The sequence below is a fragment of the Nerophis lumbriciformis genome, linkage group LG11 (genome assembly GCF_033978685.3).
Source record: "Nerophis lumbriciformis linkage group LG11, RoL_Nlum_v2.1, whole genome shotgun sequence".
In the NCBI taxonomy this organism is placed as follows: Eukaryota; Metazoa; Chordata; class Actinopteri; order Syngnathiformes; family Syngnathidae; genus Nerophis; species Nerophis lumbriciformis.
In genome coordinates this window covers 51,275,828-51,293,327 of record NC_084558.2, presented here as the reverse complement: position 1 = coordinate 51,293,327, position 17,500 = coordinate 51,275,828, and the positions used below count along the sequence as shown (strand labels likewise).

Below are 17,500 nucleotides of genomic sequence, written 5' to 3'. Positions count from 1 at the left end.
TTAAGATTGTAACTTTATTTTTGTAAAATTCTTCTTAAGATTGTGACTTCCTTCTTGTAAAATGACTACTTTTTCCTCTTAAGATTGTAACTTTATTCTTGCAAAATGACTACTTTTTCTTCTTAAGATTGTAACTTTATTTTTGTAAAATTCTTCTTAAGATTGTAACTTTATTCTTGTAAAATGACTACTTTTCTCCTTAAGATTGTGACTTTATTCTTGTAAAATATCCACTTTTTCCTCTTAAGATTGTGACTTTATTCTTGTAAAATGACTACTTTGTCCTCTTAAGATTGTAACTTTATTCTTGTAAAATGACTACTTTTTCTCCTTAAGATTGTAACTATCTTGTAAAATGACTACTTTTTCTTCTTAAGATTGTAACTTTATTTTTGTAAAATTCTTCTTAAGATTGTGACTTCCTTCTTGTAAAATGACTACTTTTTCCTCTTAAGATTGTAACTTTATTCTTGTAAAATGACTACTTTTTCTCCTTAAGATTGTAACTTTATTTTTGTAAAATTCTTCTTAAGATTGTAACTTTATTCTTGTAAAATGACTACTTTTCTCCTTAAGATTGTGACTTTATTCTTGTAAAATATCCACTTTTTCCTCTGAAGATTGTGACTTTATTCTTGTAAAATGACTACTTTTTCTCCTTAAGATTGTAACTATCTTGTAAAATGACTACTTTTTCTTCTTAAGATTGTAACTTTATTTTTGTAAAATTCTTCTTAAGATTGTGACTTCCTTCTTGTAAAAGGACTACTTTTTCCTCTTAAGATTGTAACTTTATTCTTGTAAAATGACTACTTTTCCCCTCTTAAGATTGTAACTTTATTCTTGTAAAATTACTACTCTTTCCGTTTTTTTTCTCGGCAACATCTGGAATCTGTCCCTTTAGAGGGGGTGTCCTGTGACGATCTGTCACTTCTTTTGTTTGTTTCTTTGCTTTTTGTGCTGGAAGATAGTTTTATGTTGGTAACTATTACATGCAAGACTACTTCCCTCTGTGTTTGGAGTAATACAACTCATCTTACCTGCTCTTTGTCCTCCTGGTTCCTGCATCTTGGGGGTCACAAAAACTGCAGCCACGCGAGTTCCTAACAGTATCTTCGAGCCAGGCTGGGACCTCGCGGGAACCCCTGTCGGTGACGCACAGCCGACGTTCTGGACCGCACAATTCGTGGACAGACACTTCATGACTTTATTTTGTATCGATGAAATGTTTTAAAACACACAGTAAAATAACAAAATGTATTGTTTTTGTGACCATTTTAATTTTTTTTACAGTTACTATCACATTTTTAATATCTCATATTAATATCAATCAATATTTACTGTTAATTTACTAAAATCAACACCACATTTGAGTATGTACTCTATTATGTATTTTATGTTATAAGTCACAATTTAATAACCTTTAAACAATGTCAACAGTATTCCCGTTTGTATGTCATTAAGTCTATTCATCATTTTATTACTCATATTTGATATCAATTTATTAAAACATTTCAAATTAAACATACATTAATCAATACAATGTATTACGACATATTTGTTGTTTTACCAGTTTTTACGGTCTAGATCCAATATCAATGCATATCTAATAAAGTTGTCAATAATAATGGTGACGGGCGTACAGGTGTGCCACCTTTAGCAAGAATTATGTCGAGCAGAAATAGTTCAATGTTGTAAATGTTGTCGCTGAGCTGAAAGGCCAATGAAAAAAACGTCATTGTTTTAACGCGCGCATGAAATGCCTTTACACACAGTAAAATAGTTTTTTAGTGACCTTTCAGTGCGTTATAGGGAAACGTGAGTGGAGAAACACCTCCATCTAGTGGATAAAAACGGTACATACCCGACAGCAGCTCACCTATTAAAAATGTTGAGACTGTTGCAAGTCTTGTGTCTTCTATGCGTGGTAATATAACACATGCTATTGAGGTTTTTTTCCCTCTTTTCTGGCCCCAAACTGAGGCCACAAAGGAGCTTAGTCTGGGATCGACCTTTTTTACGCTTGTTTTTTCTACTTTTTAAGGGGGCGCTATCGAGTCAAAATGTTGTGTTCGGGCCCGGAAAAATGGTGGGATTTCATGTATGTTCAGGAGATTGAAGGAGGAGGAAATTACTTTTCTTTTCTGTCTTGCCTCTGGTGAGGGCGGTCGCATTTTTTTCTCCTCCCACCTTCTCCTTGTTGGCTGTTTTTGTCTTCTCTTGTCTAAACTATTTTTTTGAAGCCTCTTTCTTTGCGCTGTCCTCCAAATCTAAACATCAGACATGGAATTGATTAGCTGGACTCTCGACTTGTTGGCAATAAATACTGATAAAGTTGAGGAATGCTCATCAAAGACTTATTTGGAACATCCCACAGGTGTGCAGGCTAATTGGGAACAGGTGGGTGCCATGATTGGGTATAAAAGTAGATTCCATGAAATGCTCAAGTCATTCACAAGAAAGGACGGGGCGAGGGTCACCACTTTGTCAACAAATGCCTGAGCAAATTGTTGAACAGTTTAAGAAAAACCTTTCTCAAGCAGCTATTGCAAGGAATTGAGGGATTTCACCATCTACGCTCCGTAATATCATCAAAGGGTTCAGAGAATCTGGAGAAATCACTGCACGTGAGCAGCTAAGCCCGTGACCTTCCATCCCTCAGGCTGTACTGCATCAACAAGCGACATCTGTGCGTAAAGGATATCACCACATGGGCTCAGGAACACTTCAGAAACTCAGTAACTACAGTTGGTCGCTACATTTGTAAGTGCAAGTTAAAACTCTCCTTGCGAAACGAAAACCGTTTATCAACAACACCCAGAGACGCCGTCGGCTTCGCTGGGCCTGAGCTCATCTAAGATGGACTGATGCAAAGTGGAAAAGTGTTCCGTGGTCTGACGAGTCCACATTTCAAATTGCTTTTGGAAACTGTGGAATATGGGTTGAAAAGGATTTGCAAATCATTGTATTCCGTTTATATTTACATCTAACACAATTTCCCAACTCATATGAAAACGGGGTTTCGTATTTGGAACCATGATCGCGGGGTACCTGCTGATTGGGGTGGGCATTGCCCTGGTGTATCGTAAAATCCGTAAGACGATGGCAGCCACTCAAGGAGCCCACAGGCTGTTTGTCGCAATGGAAGGTTTGGGCCGGGCTGTTTGATCACAGTCTGCGGCGATTTCTGAACTGAATCGCAAGATGGATCACATCATGGAGAAGCTTGCTGAAAAGGGAAAAATTGGATATGAGAGCCAACATGGACGAATGGTACAGACAATACATTGTAATGTCTGCTCGCGGAAAAACAAAAATCCTAATCTACGATTTGACACCCTCGAATGGCCTTGATGCAAAACAACAAGAACAGGCTGTTCTGTAAACATCCCCTGAGGACTCTCAAAAGGTGGACGCTTTTGACCTCCATCACTGCTCAACGACACCTGGAAGTCGAACTTTGCTTGCATTGCATGCAGAACGGCCCCGGGCCTGTGGACACAACACCACTACACCCAAAGACAATGGGCATGTACCATACTTGCCAACCCTCCCGGATTTTCCAGGAGACTCCCGAAATTCAGCGCCTCTCCCGAAAACCTCCCGGGACAAATTTTCTCCCGAAAATCTCCCGAAATTCAGGCGGAGCTGGAGGCCACGCCCCCTCCAGCTCCATGCGGACCTGAGTGACGTGTTGACAGCCTGTTCACACATTCGCTTTCCCACAATATAAACAGCTAATGATGGAGGGCGAGTTCTTGGTTTCTTATGTGTGTTTATTGTTAGGCAGTTTCATTAACGTCCTCCCAGCGCGGTAACAACACACAACAACAGCAGTCAAGTTTTCGTCTACCGTAAAGCAGTTCGTCTGCCGTAAACAGCAATGTTGTGACACTTTTAAACAGGACAATACTGCCATCTACTGTACATGCATATGTGACCCACCCATAATGTGTCACATTTTTGTGTTGATTTATTTATTTTATTTTGTGGTTTGAATTCGTTTTTGGAGCTGTCATTACACATTTATCAGTATTCACATTGGTCAGTAGGGGGCAGTAGGGCGTTTCTTCCCAATTGAATGCTATCACCTGCAGACCGGAAGTGTCTTGTCATTCTGGTGAGCGCGACCAGTCTGTGAACAATTGAAACGTCCTGTGTGCTTTTTCCTCCTGTATAACAGGTTAGTTTTGGTGAATCAACTCACTGAATAATATCCATGTGATCTTTATAAGTTTAAGTACACATTCTGATGGTGGAGCCTAACTCCAAAGTGTTTGTGAGTTGCAGTTTGTATTTGTGAATGAATCCAGTGCACAGCTGCAGTAATCAATACAAAAAGGCGACGTGAGTGCGCAATGTTTATATAGGAACTTCTGATCCTAATTCAGACTCCCAAATTAGAGCTCCCGTTTTCTTATTGATTTTATAATGTATATTTGTATAATGTGTGTGTTCTGAAATAGTGACAGAGAATAGAACAAGGATGGACAATTCAACCCTTGACTCAACAATGAGTAGATGAGTGTTATGTGTGTGTAAATGTGTAAATAAATGAACACTGAAATTCAAGTATTTCTTTTATTTATATATATATATATATATATATATATATATATATATATATATATATATATATATATATATATATATATATATATATATATATATATATGTAATAAAATATATATATATTTATAGCTAGAATTCACTGAAAATCAAGTATTTCTTATTGATTTTATAATGTATATTTGTATAATGTGTGTGTTCTGAAATAGTGACAGAGAATAGAACAAGGATGGACAATTCAAACCTTAACTCAACAATGAGTAGATGAGTGTTATGTGTGTGTAAATGTGTAAATAAATGAACACTGAAATTCAAGTATTTCTTTTATTTATATATATATATATATATATATATATATATATATATATATATATATATATATATATATGTAATAAAATATATATATATTTATAGCTAGAATTCACTGAAAATCAAGTATTTCTTATTGATTTTATAATGTATATTTGTATAATGTGTGTGTTCTGAAATAGTGACAGAGAATAGAACAAGGATGGACAATTCAACCCTTAACTCAACAATGAGTAGATGAGTGTTATGTGTGTGTAAATGTGTAAATAAATGAACACTGAAATTCAAGTATTTCTTTTATTTATATATATATATATATATATATATATATATATATATATATATATATATATATATATATATATATATATATATATATATGTAATAAAATATATATTTATAGCTAGAATTCACTGAAAGTCAAATATTTCTTATATATATATTAACCACGCCCCCCACCCTCACCCCCCCACCTCCCGAAATCAGAGGTCTCAAGGTTGGCAAGTATGGCATATACACAAACACACTCCCCACCCCCACCCCACGCCTTCACCACCGCTTGATTCCCATTCGGGTACGATGGACGGCTGAGTAGCGCTTTATAGCAGCAGGCCGGCCTCCAGGGCCCCAACCCCCCCCCCCCCCTTCTGTTGCGAGTTGTTGTGATTATATGTAATTTGTTTATGTGTGGTATGGCAAATTAGGTTTTTTTCCCTTGGACTCAGTCTAGACCCCCTCCAGAGGGTCAAGCCTTTGACTGATATTTTTTACTCTTCCCCCGCATTCCCAATATCACCTTTTCCCCCACCTTTTTTAAGGAGCGCCGTAAGTGACTGACCCGTCGGCGGTCCCGTCTTGTCTCCCTGTAATGGACAATAATAAAGCATCCTGAATCCTGAATCCTGATAATGAACGAAACCATTTCAAAAGATAATTTAATGCGAGTAAAGATGTGATGTATGAGAGGGGTGGCAAATTAGTCAGATAAATGTGTCACATTTCAAACATTTTATGAATTTATTGTACAATAATGACTTTTTTGTGGTACAACACAGCCGATATTTAGCGCTGTTGCCTTGTCGGCTTTTTAATCATTTCATTTCTACAGCTTCCAAGTTGACTCCCTGCTCGCAGAATTCCAAAATGTATGACAAAAAAAAAATGAAGTAAAGTTGATAAGTCGGGGAATGTGCAGAAATATTAGAGGAGGAGAAAAGTGCTTTTGCTGTAATGGTCACACTCGAACGCTAGAGGGCGACATAACTCTCCTGATAACTTTGGGAGAGTTTGGAGTCAAATGAGAAGGAAAGTTGAATAGAAATAAATCATACGACACGTGTTTCCTCTGCGGGGGGCCTCAAGATTCTTCATTTCTGGCTTCCGGTCGCTTGAACTGCGAAGGAAATTAAAAATAATAAGATGGTTGGATGGATTATAACAAAAGCCAAAAGCAGTGAAGTTGTCACGTTGTGTAAATGCTAAATAAAAAGAGAATACAACAAATCCTTTTCAACTTATATTCAATTGAATAGACTGCAAAGACAAGATATTTCATGTTCACACTGAGAAACTTTGCAAATAATCATCAACTTATACATTAATGGAAGCAACAAATTGCAAAAAACGTTATTCTTGTAAAATGGCTACTTTTTCTTCTTAAGATTGTAACTTTATTCTTGTAAAATGACTACTTTTTCTTCTTAAGATTGTAACTTTATTCTTGTAAAATGACTACTTTTTCTTCTTAAGATTGTAACTTTATTCTTGTAAAACGACTACTTTTTCTCCTTAAGATTGTAACTTTATTTTTGTAAAATTCTTCCTAAGATTGTGACTTCCCTCTTGTAAAATGACTACTTTTTCTTCTTAAGATTGTAACTTTATTCTTGTAAAATGACTACTTTTTCTTCTTAAGATTGTAACTTTATTCTTGTAAAATGACTACTTTTTCTTCTTAAGATTGTAACTTTATTCTTGTAAAATGACTACTTTTTCTCCTTAAGATTGTAACTTTATTCTTGTAAAATTACTATTTTTCCCCTCTTAAGATTGTAACTTTATTCTTGTAAAATGACTATTTTTCCCCTCTTAAGATTGTAACTTTATTCTTGTAAAATGACTACTTTTTCTCCTTAAGATTGTAACTTTATTCTTGTAAAATGACTACTTTTTCTTCTTAAGATTGTAACTTTATTCTTGTAAAATGACTACTTTTTCTCCTTAAGATTGTAACTTTATTCTTGTAAAATGACTACTTTTTCCCCTCTTAAGATTGTAACTTTATTCTTGTAAAATGACTACTTTTTCCTCTTAAGATTGTAACTTTATTCTTGTAAAATGACTACTTTTTCTTCTTAAGATTGTAACTTTATTCTTGTAAAATGACTACTTTTTCTTCTTAAGATTGTAACTTTATTCTTGTAAAATGACTACTTTTTCTTCTTAAGATTGTAACTTTATTCTTGTAAAATGACTACTTTTTCTCCTTAAGATTGTAACTTTATTCTTGTAAAATTACTATTTTTCCCCTCTTAAGATTGTAACTTTATTCTTGTAAAATGACTACTTTTTCTCCTTAAGATTGTAACTTTATTCTTGTAAAATGACTACTTTTTCTCCTTAAGATTGTGACTTTATTCTTGTAAAATGACTATTTTTCCCCTCTTAAGATTGTAACTTTATTCTTGTAAAATGACTACTTTTTCTCCTTAAGATTGTAACTTTATTCTTGTAAAATGACTACTTTTTCTCCTTAAGATTGTAACTTTATTCTTGTAAAATGACTATTTTTCCCCTCTTAAGATTGTAACTTTATTCTTGTAAAATGACTACTTTTTCTCCTTAAGATTGTAACTTTATTCTTGTAAAATTACTATTTTTCCCCTCTTAATATTGTAACTTTATTCTTGTAAAATGACTACTTTGTCCTCTTAATATTGTAACTTTATTCTTGTAAAATGACTATTTTTCCCCTCTTAAGATTGTAACTTTATTCTTGTAAAATGACTACTTTTTCCCCTCTTAAGATTGTAACTTTATTCTTGTAAAATGACTACTTTGTCCTCTTAAGATTGTAACTTTATTCTTGTAAAATGACTACTTTTTCTCCTTAAGATTGTAACTTTATTCTTGTAAAATGACTACTTTTTCTCCTTAAGATTGTAACTTTATTCTTGTAAAATGACTACTTTTTCTCCTTAAGATTGTAACTTTATTCTTGTAAAATGACTACTTTTTCTCCTTAAGATTGTAACTTTATTCTTGTAAAATGACTACTTTTTCTCCTTAAGATTGTAACTTTATTCTTGTAAAATGACTACTTTTTCTCCTTAAGATTGTAACTTTATTCTTGTAAAATGACTACTTTTTCTCCTTAAGATTGTAACTTTATTATTGTAAAATGACTATTTTTCCCCTCTTAAGATTGTAACTTTATTCTTGTAAAATGACTACTTTTTCTTCTTAAGATTGTAACTTTATTCTTGTAAAATGACTACTTTTTCTCCTTAAGATTGTAACTTTATTCTTGTAAAATGACTACTTTTTCCCCTCTTAAGATTGTAACTTTATTCTTGTAAAATGACTACTTTGTCCTCTTAATATTGTAACTTTATTCTTGTAAAATGACTACTTTTTCTCCTTAAGATTGTAACTTTATTCTTGTAAAATGACTACTTTTTCTCCTTAATATTGTAACTTTATTCTTGTAAAATGACTACTTTTTCTCCTTAATATTGTAACTTTATTCTTGTAAAATGACTACTTTTTCTTCTTAAGATTGTAACTTTATTCTTGTAAAATGACTACTTTTTCTCCTTAAGATTGTAACTTTATTCTTGTAAAATGACTACTTTTTCCCCTCTTAAGATTGTAACTTTATTCTTGTAAAATGACTACTTTGTCCTCTTAATATTGTAACTTTATTCTTGTAAAATGACTACTTTTTCTCCTTAAGATTGTAACTTTATTCTTGTAAAATGACTATTTTTCCCCTCTTAAGATTGTAACTTTATTCTTGTAAAATGACTACTTTTTCTCCTTAAGATTGTAACTTTATTCTTGTAAAATGACTACTTTTTCTCCTTAATATTGTAACTTTATTCTTGTAAAATGACTACTTTTTCTCCTTAAGATTGTAACTTTATTCTTGTAAAATGACTACTTTTTCCCCTCTTAAGATTGTAACTTTATTCTTGTAAAATGACTACTTTTTCTTCTTAAGATTGTAACTTTATTCTTGTAAAATGACTACTTTTTCTTCTTAAGATTGTAACTTTATTCTTGTAAAATGACTACTTTTTCTTCTTAAGATTGTAACTTTATCTTGTAAAATGGCTACTTTTTTTTCTTAAGATTGTAACTTTATTCTTGTAAAATGACTATTTTTCCCCTCTTACGATTGTAACTTTATTCTTGTAAAATGACTACTTTGTCCTCTTAATATTGTAACTTTATTCTTGTAAAATGACTACTTTTTCTCCTTAAGATTGTAACTTTATTCTTGTAAAATGACTACTTTTTCTCCTTAAGATTGTAACTTTATTCTTGTAAAATGACTACTTTGTCCTCTTAATATTGTAACTTTATTCTTGTAAAATGACTACTTTTTCTCCTTAAGATTGTAACTTTATTCTTGTAAAATGACTATTTTTCCCCTCTTAAGATTGTAACTTTATTCTTGTAAAATGACTACTTTGTCCTCTTAAGATTGTAACTTTATTCTTGTAAAATGACTACTTTTTCTCCTAAAGATTGTAACTTTATTCTTGCAAAATGACTACTTTTTCCTCTTAAGATTGTAACTTTATTCTTGTAAAATGACTATTTTTCCCCTCTTAAGATTGTAACTTTATTCTTGTAAAATGACTACTTTTTCTCCTTAAGATTGTAACTTTATTCTTGTAAAATGACTATTTTTTCTCCTTAAGATTGTAACTTTATTCTTGTAAAATGACTACTTTTTCTCCTTAAGATTGTAACTTTATTCTTGTAAAATGACTATTTTTCCCCTCTTAAGATTGTAACTTTATTCTTGTAAAATGACTACTTTGTCCTCTTAATATTGTAACTTTATTCTTGTAAAATGACTACTTTTCCTCTTAAGATTGTAACTTTATTCTTGTAAAATGACTACTTTTTCTTCTTAATATTGTAACTTTATTCTTGTAAAATGACTACTTTTTCTCCTTAAGATTGTAACTTTATTCTTGTAAAATGACTACTTTTCTTCTTAATATTGTAACTTTATTCTTGTAAAATGACTACTTTTTCTTCTTAAGATTGTGACTTTATTCTTGTAAAATGACTACTTTTTCCTCTTAAGATTGTAACTTTATTCTTGTAAAATGACTACTTTTTCTTCTTAAGATTGTGACTTTATTCTTGTAAAATGACTACTTTTTCTTCTTAAGATTGTAACTTTATTCTTGTAAAATGACTACTTTTTCTCCTTAAGATTGTAACTTTATTCTTGTAAAATGACTACTTTTTCTCCTTAAGATTGTAACTTTATTCTTGTAAAATGACTACTTTTTCTCCTTAAGATTGTAACTTTATTCTTGTAAAATGACTACTTTTTCTTCTTAAGATTGTAACTTTATTCTTGTAAAATGACTTGCTTCCGGTCGCTTGAACTGCGAAGGAATCACAAAGACGTCAACATTACGGGTGAGTTTTCTTTCTGCTGATGTGATCTTACCGCGTTCTTAAACAGGTTTCCAGATTTGGTGAAGATGCTGTGTTTCCTCAAGTTGAGGCCGAGTTTGTCCAAGCCCTTCGCGTCTGTGGTCGGCGTGGTTGTGGTGGTGGCTGGGCTGGCGGTGGTGGCTGCGCTGGCGGTGGTGGCTGCGCTGGCGGTGGTGGCTGCGCTGGCGGTATGGAACTGGGATGGCGGCTGGGAGAAGCTGGACGTCAATGAGGAAGGTTGAGAGGATGAGAAGGTCTGAGGTGCGACGTAATTCAGGCTGGGGCTCGGCGTGTAAGACTGCGGTGGCGTGTAGGAATGTGATGGCGTGTAAGGCTGAGGCGGCGGGTACGTCTGAGTGGGCGTGTATGTCTGAGTGGGCGTGTACGCCCGCGGCGGCGGCGGGAAAGACGGCGTGGCGGCGGCAGGCACGAAAGGGTTGGTGGACGCGAAGCTCTGCGGCGACGGCTGCGGGGGCGAGAAGGTGTCGGGGTCCAGCAGAGTGGGCGGCGGCGGCGGCGGGAAGCTGTCGTCCCCGTTCACCCTGTCGTCCTCCCCGGCGCCAAGGTCGTAGTGCCGCTTCCTGAGCTCGCCCAGGCGGACGCGCTCCTGCTCCAGCTGACTTTCCAGCTGCAGAACCTTCACCTAAAAGTAAAGGTCAAAACAAAAATAGTTCACTTCCTGTTCATCGGCTATACAGGAAGTGGATACATTAGTTCCAGGGTCCAACTCTGGGAAGGGTACCGTTTACTTTTGTACCTGGGGATCATTTGAGTCTCATTTGCAAAGCAGTTGCACTTCCAAGACATTAGATGGCAGTATTGTTTAGCTTATCTATGGTATGTTGTCGAGCTGAGAAGTAGCTTTTTCCATGAAGCTGAATATGATATGTTGCGCCCCACGAAGTGTTTATACTGTAAGTATATGGGCTTGTTAAACATCAGGTGTTTGATCGTAACATTCATCTTAGTTGTCGTTATTAGCAAAGGTGGAGGTGTTATAAATCGCCATGTAAAACTGCTGATGCTAATAGTAGCCTGTCGATGAAACCGATTGTTTACGTGAGCCTGGTGTTTAGTCTGCAACCGGACGTGACGTCACACGCAACCAAGGTATCGTAATTGTTAGTATTAGTCGATTAGTATCGTTTGATTTTACGAGAATCGGAATTCCTTCGGCGCCTGCAAAAGTACCGAATTCGGGCCCTTTAATGTCACATTTTTAAATTCTAGGCAGCCTTTCCTGTTCTACGTTTATCATCAAACTTTTCAACCGGACTCCCCGACAAAAGCCGAGCTGAGTAGGTACCATGCCGTGGAAAAGGGAACAAGACCAATACCATAGTATGTACCATTTTCTACCCAAATGCTGGGTTGAGCCTGTTGAGTCACAGTCACAGTTTTTGTGACCCAACCGGTACACCAGCATCTTAAAAAATGACAAGTTGCAATACCGACCTCTGCCTGTTGGAGTCATATATCATTAGAACATCTAGACCATACTTGCCAACCTTGAGACCTCCAATTTCGGGAGGTGGGGGGTGGGTGCGGGGGGCGTGGTTGGGGCGGGGGCGTGGTTGGGGGCGTGGTTAAGAGGGGAGGAGTATATTTACAGCTAGAATTCACCAAGTCAAATTTCATATATATATACCACCCACCACCAAGACAGCAACCACCCACCCACCACCACGAAAAGAATACCTACCGGAATCAATAAAAGGCTATCGATGCTGTCATCTAGCAAAGCTGAATTTGACCAAGCAACCCCCCCGTACCAAAAAGCCCTTGATGAAAGCGGATACAATTTCACCCTCACCTATGAACCCACGCCAGGAAACCAGCCAAAAAAGAACAGAAAACGGAACGACATCATCTGGTACAACCCCCCATACAGCAAAAACGTCTCAACTAACATTGGACACAAATTCCTCAATCTGATTGACAAACACTTTCCCAAAGACAACACCCTAAGAAAAGTATTCAACAAGAACAACATTAAATTGAGCTACAGCTGCGTGAACAATATACGACAAATCATCTCAAACCACAACAAAACAATTGCAAATGAGCCGTCGGCCCTCAGACAGAGCGACTCCAAAACCAACAAAGGATGTAATTGTCGAAAGAAACCTGATTGCCCTCTCAACGGGGGGTGCTTACAAACATCAGTTGTCTACCAATCTAAGGTAATACGCAAGGACATTAACACATCCGACACATATGTAGGATTAACCGAGGGAGGATTCAAAACCAGATGGAACAATCACAAGGCTTCTTTCAGGAACAAAAACCTGCGAAATACCACAGAACTCAGCAAACACATTTGGGACCTCAAAGACAATAATGTTGAATATTCAATAACATGGCAAATTCTTGCATCCAGCACACCTTACAATAGTGGTAATAAAAGATGCAACCGATGCTTGAAAGAGAAACTGTTTATTATTTACCGTCCAGACCTGTCATCCCTCAACAAGCGCAGCGAAATTGTAACAACATGCCGCCATAGACGGAAACACCTCCTAGGTAACACATGAGCCAATCACCACGCCCCTAGGCCAGCCTGTACCCACCCACTCTGTGCCCTATATAAACCATGGTATGCAAATGCTCCCATTAAAATCTCCTGACGATTGAGGGTACCCCCCCTCATGAAACAGGCCTGTAGAGATGAAATAGTCTTGTGATTTTTTTTCCCACACATACATATATATATATATATATATATATATATATATATTAGAGATGCGCGGATAGGCAATTATTTCATCCGCAACCGCATCAGAAAGTCGTCAACCATCCGCCATCCATCCGACCTAACATTTGATCAGAACCGCACCCGCCCGCACCCGCCCGTTGTTATATATCTAATATAGACGATGCAAGGCATTAGTGAGGTTATAAAGCTTTTGCCTGTTAAAGAAAGGAGACTGATCCAATGTAGCAGAGACATTCAATGCGTGCCACGCTGTCACGGCCCAGACGCACACCAGTGCGCAATCATATGGGAGCCGCGCTGAGCGCACCTCCAAGCGCGTCTCGCTGCCGGCGACGGCCGGGTATGGGCCCGACGCTCCAGCGCCATCCATTTTCAGGGCTAGTTGATTCGGCAGGTGGGTTGTTACACACTCCTTAGCGGGTTCCGACTTCCATGGCCACCGTCCTAGCTGCTGTCTATATCAACCAGGGTGAGCCCCACCCCTTTCGTGAGCGCACTGCGCGCGGAGTGACCCCTGTTACGCGCCCCCGGCAACAGGGGTGGCGGGCAGGTAAGCTGCGCGGGCGGAGCGCGCGGAGTGACCCCTGTTACGAGCCCCCGGCCACGGGGGTGGCGGGCAGGTAAGCTGCTTACCTGCTGCGCGTGACGCCGGCCGCGGCGAAGGCGGACGAGGCGGGGTGTCGGTGCGGTGGGCGCGGTGGTGACCCTGGACGTGCGTCGGGCCCTTCTCGCGGATCGCCTCAGCTACGGCTCCCGGTGGGGCCCTCTCGGGGGAAGGGGCCTCGGTCCCGGACCCCGGCGAGGCGTCCCTTCTCCACTCCGTAAAAGTGTCCATCTCTTCTTCTTTTTTTTCTTCTGTTGTGGCATATGCAGCAGGTGCCTGCTCGTTTTTCGTATGTGGGTAACAACATTTAACTATGTATATATATTTCCCAATTGGTTTAACTGCCACCCGCCTGAATCTATTTAAAATCTTTTTTTTTTTAATTTCAACCGCCCGACCCGACCCGCGGATAAAATCTAATTTTTTAAAATTTCATCCGCCCGATCCGCGGATAATCCGCGGTTGTGCCCGCAAACCGCGCATCTCTAATATATATATATATCCCCGCGACCCCGAAGGGAATAAGCGGTAGAAAATGGATGGATATATATATATATATATACATATATATATATATATATATATATATATATATATATATATATATATATATATATATATATATATATATATAAGAAATAATTGACTTTCAGTGAATTCTAGCTCTATATATATATATATATATATATATATATATATATATATATATACATAAAAGAAATACTTGAATTTCAGTGTTCATTTATTTACACATATACACCCACATAACACTCATCTACTCATTGTTGAGTTAAGGGTTGAATTGTCCATCCCTGTTCTATTCTCTGTCACTATCTTTCTAACCATGCTGAACACCCTCTCTGATGATGCATTGCTGTGTGGCACGCACAAAAGTGCTTTCATCAAATGCACTAGATGGCAGTATTGTCCTGTTTAAGAGTGTCACAACATTGCTGTTTACGGCAGACGGACTGCTTTACTGTAGACGTTCTTTATATTGTGGGAAAGCGGACTCAGGTCCGCATGGAGCTGGAGGGGGCGTGGCCTCCAGCTCCGCCTGAATTTCGGGAGATTTTCGGGAGAAAATTTGTCCGGGGAGGTTTTTGGGAGAGGCGCTGAATTTCGGGAGTCTCCCGGAAAATCCGGGAGGGTTGGCAAGTATGATCTAGACTACAAAAAAAAAACTTAAAATACCCAAGTTATTTGGTAGAATTGACCCAGCATTGCAGTTAAAATGACCCAGCATTTGGGTTGAATTTATAACCCCTCTCGCTGGGTTGAATAACCCCAGCATTGGTTTGGTCCAATAGTTACACAGCAGCTGGATAGAAAACTACCCAAATTGGGTATTTTTTAACCCAGCGGTTTTTAGAGTGTATAGTGAAATGCATCACTGGAGTCCCTCAAGGTGCCGTCCTCAAGCCCCTTCATCCTCCACATGGTATCGGCTTTATGTCCTGGGCATGACGTTAAAGTGCATCCGGCAGTGGAGGCTCCTCTATGGGGTCTTGGGGCACTAGGAGGTTAACCCCTTTACTACTGTTACCCCGGGTGGTCCTTGGCAAAGGCCTAGTACCTGACTGCCCCCTAGCCAGGGATACGGTGAAGACCTCAACGGCGGAGCAGGCGGAAGACGGTAGATGTAAGAACCACCACAACGGCTGCGACGGCGGAAGAAGGCACCCCCACATCCATGTGGGCCCAGTTATGGGGAAATAACAACCCAAGACCTCAACGGTGGAACAGGCGGAGGATGATTGCTGATCCTATGGAGCGTCACAACGGCTGGATGGCGGATGAAGGCTGCAGCAGAAAAGGGTCCCCAGTCGTTTTGGACTCCATGCCACTGGACCCTGACCCGGATCTGTCAAGGATTGTGTGGTGACTGTCTGTGCACCAGTCTCCCCACGTTAAACAAAGTCACGCACAGGCATCCCCCCCCTACCAGGAGGACCGTCATACTCGCTTCGAGTGACCGCCGATGATGGTATCGGCTTGGGACGCTGACCACTGCATATAGTGCCTCCTTGTACCTGCTAGTACATCTTTTTTTTGCAATTTGAAAAAGTACAAGCAGACATTTTTTGAGACGAGTTGGACTGACCTGAGCCTCCATTTCCTCTTTCTTCAGTTTGATGAGTGACATTCCGGAGAAATCCATCGACCCTGTGAGGACAACCAGGTCAGGATAGTTAGTCCCTCTTCTCTACTAAAACAGGGGTCGTACTTTAACTAACAATTATTGATAATTGGAAACCGGGCTTGCTGAGGAGGGACGGCCTTCACACTAACAGGGAAGGCGCCATCACTCTTTCCAGAAACATAGATCACTGTTTGAGTCACAGTTGACTGACTACACTAGAGCAAGCCCGGTCACGGGCAATTTCAGTGTCTGTTAGTCCGGGTGCGGAGTCAGTTAAGCAAGAACTAACCAGAGCCAGGCTGGAAAATTCCTGCACACACAGCATTTCTCTTAGAATAATACATAACTCACATAATGTTTTTTTCTGTAGTGACTGTGCCAGAGGTGAACACGCATTCTACTGAGAGGACTAATTATGACGCGTTCAATCTATCGCAGCACCAAGCAAACAATCTCAAGACCCCCATCCTACCAATTCCTAGATGTGATCGAAATTATTTTAAGGCGGTCTGCGCAAAATAGACGTAACGTTATTAATATCAGTACTACGGATACCATTAACAGAAATTCCCCCAAATAGCCCACTACCTATAATATGTGCTTTTTAAACATCAGATCATTGTCTCCCAAAATGTTATTAGTTGATGAGGTCATTAGAGACAACAATCTTAACGTCATTGGTCTCAGCGAAACCTGGCTAAAACCAGATTAATTTTTCCCGCTTAACGGGGAATCTCCTAACTATAGGAGTGCACATATTGCCCGTCCCTATAAAAAGGAGTGGAGGGGTCGCACTAATATCCAATGAAAACATTAACCTTACCCCTAACCTAAGTAATAAGTATAAATCATTTGAGGTGCTAACTATGAGGTCTGTCACACCCTAACTCTCTATCTGGCTGTTATGTATATTATTATATTTACCATGAATTGATTTACGTGGACCCCGACTTAAAGAAGTTGAAAAACTTATTCGGGTGTTACCATTTAGTGGTCAATTGTACGGAATATGTACTGTACTGTGCCATCTACTAATAAAAGTTTCAGTCAATCATTCAATTACCGCCCCCCTGGGCCCTATTCGGACTTTATCACCGAATTGTCAGAGTTTGTCGCTGATCTAGCGACACACGCAGATAATATAATTATAATGGGGGATTTTAATATCCATATGAATTCTCTCATCAGACCCTCCGTGCGTGGCGCTCCAGACTATAATTGATAGCTGTGGTCTTACACAAATAATAAATGAACCCAAGCATCGCAACGGTAATACGATAGACCTAGTCCTTGTCCGGGGTGTCACCACCTCCAGAGTTATGGTACTCCCGTACACTAAAGTAATTATTCGAGTTTCGAGTTGTTTAAAATTTTGTGGCCAGCAATCAGATCGAAGCTCGGCGCCATGCCCCGCCCACATCCTGTGACGTAGGCAAACTTCCTTCGCAATTTATTATCGTCCGTCTGTCTTGTA

General features: G+C 38.4%; 2 protein-coding genes across 4 annotated transcripts in view; both read right to left on the bottom strand.

Moving 5' to 3' along the window:
- The window catches only part of LOC133610151 (uncharacterized), an 8,682-nt gene extending 7,479 nt beyond the window's left edge, over positions 1–1,203 (bottom strand). Inside the window, exon 1 of the mRNA XM_061966236.1 lies at positions 1,041–1,203. Within this exon, the coding sequence (XP_061822220.1) occupies positions 1,041–1,203 (163 nt within the window). The remainder of the gene's footprint in view (positions 1–1,040) is intronic.
- Positions 1,204–5,891: 4,688 nt separating this feature from the next.
- The window catches only part of LOC133610203 (huntingtin-interacting protein 1-related protein-like), a 132,080-nt gene continuing 120,471 nt past the window's right edge, over positions 5,892–17,500 (bottom strand). For all 3 annotated transcript variants that reach the window (XM_072914173.1, XM_061966309.2, XM_072914172.1), the window contains 3 exons: positions 15,988–16,049; positions 10,577–11,206; positions 5,892–6,271 (listed from right to left, as the gene is read on the bottom strand). In XM_072914173.1, coding sequence (XP_072770274.1) covers positions 6,236–6,271; positions 10,577–11,206; positions 15,988–16,049 — 728 coding nt within the window. In that variant the 3' untranslated portion in view covers positions 5,892–6,235. The remainder of the gene's footprint in view (positions 6,272–10,576; positions 11,207–15,987; positions 16,050–17,500) is intronic.